Source organism: Octopus bimaculoides, chromosome 8 (assembly GCF_046866305.1).
Source record: "Octopus bimaculoides isolate indiv1 chromosome 8, ASM4686630v1, whole genome shotgun sequence".
Lineage (NCBI taxonomy): Eukaryota > Metazoa > Mollusca > Cephalopoda > Octopoda > Octopodidae > Octopus > Octopus bimaculoides.
The window spans coordinates 80,636,152-80,641,982 of record NC_142935.1 but is presented as its reverse complement, the minus strand read 5'-3'; the positions used below and the strand labels follow the sequence as shown (position 1 = coordinate 80,641,982).

The 5,831-nt window shown below is 39.8% G+C and overlaps 1 protein-coding gene across 1 annotated transcript; it reads right to left on the bottom strand.

Annotated features, from left to right (window-relative positions):
• Positions 1-1,776: 1,776 nt before the first annotated feature.
• On the bottom strand, positions 1,777-2,313 carry LOC149134474 (protein CFDP2-like). Its single transcript, XM_089355927.1, has one exon. It carries the CDS (start codon positions 2,311-2,313, stop codon positions 1,777-1,779), a length of 537 nt encoding a protein of 178 aa, XP_089212053.1.
• Positions 2,314-5,831: the final 3,518 nt, after the last annotated feature.

Below are 5,831 nucleotides of genomic sequence, written 5' to 3'. Positions count from 1 at the left end.
GTTAGGCCTAAGATCTTGCGGAGGCATCAGAGATGGAAAATGCTGAGGCACCTTTCCTGCCTGCTGTACAAGGTCCATGTTTCAGATCCATGGAGGAGCGTGCTGAGAACACATGCTTCATAAATCCTGATCTTTGTCTTGATGTCTAATCTCTTGTTCTTTCATAAAGATTTTGTTAGCCTTCCAAAATTTGTTGCTGCCTCCCCTCTCCTGACATTAATCTCATCATCAAGTGAAGTAGCCTGTCCACTGTCTCAAGCTATTTGTCATCGAGCTTGATATGGTCTTTCACTGTGCCTTCCTGAGTGAGGATGACTGTCTTCTTTACACTGATGACCAAACCGAAGGCCTTGCATGCTGATGATAGGTGGTCCATCATTATTTGTAGAGTTAATTCACTGTGAGCAACAAGTGCCGCATCGTCGGTGAAGAGAAAGTCTCTTATTATTACTCTGTTGATCTTGGTTTTGGTCCAGAGTCTAGAAAGATCAAAGGGTGACCCATCAGTTCTCCAACAAAGGTAGATATCTCCCAGCGACTCTTAAAATGCATACTGTAGTAATACAGTAAATGCTGTAAAAGATTGATGCTAAGACACAACCTTGTTTTACTCCACTGTTGAAGTTGAAGCTATCTGATGTTAAACTGTCAAACTAAATGGTGGCCTTCATGTCATCATGGAATGAAACAATGAGTTGCAGCAGTTTTGGGGGACAGCCACATTTTCCAAGCACCATGTACAGTCCTGATCTGCTGACTGTATCAAATGCCTTTGTCAGATCGACAAATGCTATATATAGTGGTAATTGCTGCTCCCAGCATTTTTTTTTTTTTGTAGTTGATGAATGGAGAAGATTGTTGAGCGGTTAGATCTAAAACTGCACTGGCTCTCTGGTAGTACTCTTTCTGTTAGCTTCTGAAGTTGTTTCAGAATGATCCTCGCAAAAGCTTTTCCAGTGATGCTCAGTAGTGAGATGCCTCTGTAGTTATTGCAATCTGCCATGTCCCTTTATTTTTGTAGGGAGTGATGATCTTGGGATCTCTCATATCCTGTGGAATTTTTACTTCTAACCAACACATCTTTAGTAACTTGTATAAACGTGGAAGGAGGGCATCTTTGTTCTCTTTCAACACTTCAGCACGTATATTGTCATTTCCGGGTGCTTTTTCACCTGCAAGTTCATTGATTGCAGTGGAGAGTTCTTCTTCCATTGGTGGTATATCAAGTTCTGTCATTTCAGGGAGCTGAGGAATGGTCTCATCAAGCTGTCTATCAACATCTCGCTCCTTTGTTTACAATTTAGAGTAATGTTCTACCCATCTTTCCATTTGCTTCTTCTTGTCCGTCAACTGGTCACCTGTTGCAGACTCGAGAGGTGCCACTTTACTCACTCTTGGTCCGATAGCAACTCTAATCTTCTCATACATTTTCCTGATGTTACCCATATCACTCGCCTGTTGAATTTCTAAGCACAATTTATCCCAGTACTGGTTGGCACATTTTCTAGTTTCTTTTTGAAAGTTGGATTCTGCAGCAGGTAGCTTTTTATTATGCTTTATGAAGATCTTGTGAATTTTCTCAAGTAATGGCATTAGTATTGATGCATTAGCTTTGATCCAGTTCTTCTTGGAAAGTCGATCTGTTCCAAAAGCCCTCGACACAGAATCATATATTGCTGATTTCATGTTGTTTCACATGTCATCAGGGGATGGCATATCTAAGTTTTGGAGCCGTTCTTCAGCATATTCTTGAAATTTGGTTCTCATCGCTGGATCTTAGGTATTTTTTGTGTTGATCTTAGGTTTCTTTGATTTTTCGGCTCTTGGTGTTTTCTTTGTGACCATCTTTACCTTGGCTATAACCAACAGATGATCTGTGTTACAGTCTGCACTGTGGAAGGATCTTGTTTGCTTCACAGTGTTGACATCATTCTTTCTGACAATGATGAAGTCAATCTGGTGCCAATGACCTGATCTTGGATGGCACCAAGAAACGTTATGCCGGTCATTGCCATTGTAGAAGGTGTTTGCAATGCACGGGTTATTATTTGTGCAGAATTCTAAGAGTCTCTGGCCATTCTCATTGATTTTCTCCAGTCCAAACTGTCCAAGGCAGTTGGGCCATGCTTGGTCATCAGCACCTACTCTTGCATTGAAATCGCCCATGAGAAAGAGTTGGTCTGCACTTGGAACACTGTTGATCACATCCTGAAATTCCTCATAAAACCGATCTTTCTTCTCATTTTCTGGTGTTAGAATCGAGGCATAGGCACTAATGAGATGGGCCCTTCCAGTTTTAGTCCCCACTTCCATGATAGTGATGCACTCAGATATGCCTCTCTCTATACATATATATGTGTGTGTGTGTGTGTGTGTGTGTGTGTGTGTACAGTGGTGGATCTATAATATTGGAACCCTGAAGCTTAAAATATTATGGGGGGGGAGGCAGCCTTTACAACCAGCAACAGTAGGGTAACATCCAACAAGGGTCAAACAATTTTTGTGCCCTTGCAAGGAACTCCAGCTTGAGAAACTGATAGCCCTAAAGTTGGAGTAGCATCCTTAAAAATGAATCTGAAAGTGACCCCTCTTTCTACCAGAAACGAGGTGTAGGTAATCACCGATATCTTTGTTGATGTGGTTCTTCCATGGTAGATCACTACAAATATTCTCCAAGCTATGCTTTATACATTTTTAGAGTTATGGGGTTTGAAAATTAGGGAAGCATTATATATATATGCATGATGCATCATTAAGATACATGTGAAAATTACAAAATACACTTTTTTCCATTTTTTTGTAGCAAGTTTTGTTATATGAGAGCATCCTTGCAACGTCATTTTCTAGAGACAATATGCATAAGGAATTTAAGTGCTCTTCAGTCATGGTAGACCAAAATTTATTCTTAACAAAGCAAAGCTTTGAGGAACTCCTTTCTGCTCCACAGTTTGTGATAGGCGTTGTTAAATACAGGTTATGCGCAGTGGTAATATTAGGGTACACTTCACTTAATTGTTGCTCATAAATAAGCTGATGAACTTCTGTGCATTGCATTTTAGATGATGTGTTTTCTTCTGTGCTCTGGAACTTTCTGAGGTTTTTGAACTGATAACACTCTTTTATTAGTTTGTGGTCAATATTGTCTTTGTAATGTAACATTATAAGTTTGATACTGTTCTCATCAAATTCTGAATTGTTTATCAATTCTGAGAGAAACTTGAGCCAATAGATTATCAAGCAGTCATAGACTTGATTTATAATTTCTGTCCTTAATTTTTCAGCCCCTTTCAAAGAAGTCCTATCATTTGTTCTATCTGCAAATTTCTTCCTAACAACACATTTGGAAACAGAAAAATTTGATGTGATATATTCACATAAACCATTTGCTACTGATTCATAGTGTGCAATCCTGTCAGCTGAATTTTCTCATTCTTTAAAAAATGAAAGCAAAGATAATAGCAGAAGGTAACCTTCAAATAATCAGAGCCAGGGGTTTGGAGTTTCTTACTTGTTTTTTTTTTTTTAATGCTCTATAACTTCTTCCCAAACGACTGTTAAAATAGCATATTCCAATTTTACCAACTTGTGGATATAAATTCTTTCCATCTCACTTACATTCAAGCTTCTTTTCTGAGTCTTCAACCATCTAATTACATTTAAGCTCTTTAGAGAAAAGGCTAGATTGCCCTGTGTGTTCAAAATCCCCTGTCTTCAAGGAGATTCAGAAAAGAAAATATGCAGCTGTTGCAAGATGGCAAAATAGTCAACAAAGTCAGGTACAGTAGACACTGCCTTTTACTAAACAAGGTTGAGTGAATGACTTCCATATGGTACATAGTCTGAATACCTGTTAATGTTTTTAAGAAGTGCTTGCAGCCCATTCTCTGAGTCCTTCATGTTGGAAGCATTATCGTATGACTGACCACAGATATTTTCAAGTGAAAGCTTATGCTCCCCCAGAAATTGTTATTTTGTTGAACAAGGTCATAGACGAATTGTTTTTCTATTGGCAAAAAGGCTAAAAATCTCTCACAAGATTTTCCATTTTCACAGCATCGAACCACAATTACCAGCTAGTCAACATGTGTCATGTCAGGTGTATTGATCATAAGGTTATTAGTATTGCAAACCATAAGATCATTTGCATCACAGAACTCCAGCAGTCTGGTTCCTTCCTCATTGCGGGAACCAAAGCCATAGCCTCTATGTACTCCATGGAAGCCCCCTGCATATTGTCCAACATGTCCATTGAAGTCACCAGCCACAAAGAGAAGGTCCCTGTCATTCGTCAATGAAGTAGTCTGCAAGAGGGTGCCATAAAATCGATCTTTCTGTCCATCAGGTAGCCCCGGCTGAGGGGCATAGGCCAAGATAATGGTTGCTAACCCATGATGAAGCACTAATCTAATCTTAAGTATTCTGTCGCATACTCTGACTACCTCGATTATCTTATCAACACATTTCTCCACAAGAAGTATACCCATGCCCCCGACCCCATCAGTGTTCCCTGCCCAGAAGATTTTGTACCTGTGTTCTTTGCCTGTGAGGAACCTAGCGGAACCTCCTCTCCACCTTACTTCTTGGAGGCAGCACAAATCGACACATCTCCGTTCGAGCATCTCGACAATCTCACAAGACCTACCTCCTTTTGGTGTGCCCATGTTGAATGTGCCAACTCTGAGGGTGTGAGAGGTGTGGGCCTGTGAGACCCTGGGATGGGGGACAGCAGCATCATGTACCTGAAACGAAAGCCCGCATTTGGCAGAATTCATAAACAAACAATAGCCTTCAATTTGCATACACTACACCATCATTTTTATATATGATCACTACCTTACATAGGAGATAAACCCTAAGTAGGGGTGAGGATGGCGTGAAGCCTTTAGAAGTGTTCATGGGAGACAACCAAAGGATGGGAGAGGATAGGAGGAGGGGGTGGGAAGGCAGGCATACCGCGATCTAGCAAATTTAGACAAGAGCATCTTCTGGACGTGTATCCTTTTGATGGAGTTATTAAAAATCGAGTAGGGGAATCTGAGTGCATGCGCTAGTTTATATAGGGTGGGATGGTGGAGAAGGGGGAAGTGTTGGCAAAACAAGTGGCAATCGAAACAGAGAGAGGGAGAGACAGAGTGAGGCAGAGAGAGAGGGAGGGGACAGAGTTAGGGTGGTCAGAGATAGAACACAAGGGAGAAAAATATTCTTTTGGGATTTGGAGTAACATAATATAATGAAACAGCAAATGCTGATAATAGTGAAATAGAATTGAAAAATCTTAGAATTTTCGGTCAGCCAATCTGCGACAAAATTAGAAAAATAAGCAACGATGTGATAAACTTGAATAAATGAATATGTGACAATTAACGATAATGCTTGAACTGAAGTTTATCTAAAGACAACAATGAGGAAGATGAAACTTTTAAAACTATGTTTACATGGTAATGAAATAGATAGAATAATGAAAAGAACTAATAGGGGTTTTGTGATCTACACAGAAATAGAGGAGCAGATGAACAAGGTTGAAAAGACAAAATTTCTTATCTGAGCATCTTCTGAAATTCGTATTCTTTCGGCAGAGGTATTAAAAATCAAGTAGGGGAATCCAAGTGCATGCGCTAGTTTATATAGGGTGGTGGTGGTGGTGGTGGTGGTGGTGGTGGTGGTGGATGGTGGTGGTGGCGGTGAAGGAGGGGGGCATGTATATATATATATATATATATGTATATATATAAACAATTGCAGCATGGAAGGTGTTTATAAGCCATTTAAAAACACAAAAACCATTAGATTCACTTCAACATTTAAATTTAACTTGCCAAAATATATTCGCC

Bases quoted from the DNA above. Each gene is read 5' to 3' on its own strand.
- LOC149134474 (XM_089355927.1), bottom strand. From the start codon at position 2,313: ATGGAAGTGGGGACTAAAACTGGAAGGGCCCATCTCATTAGTGCCTAT.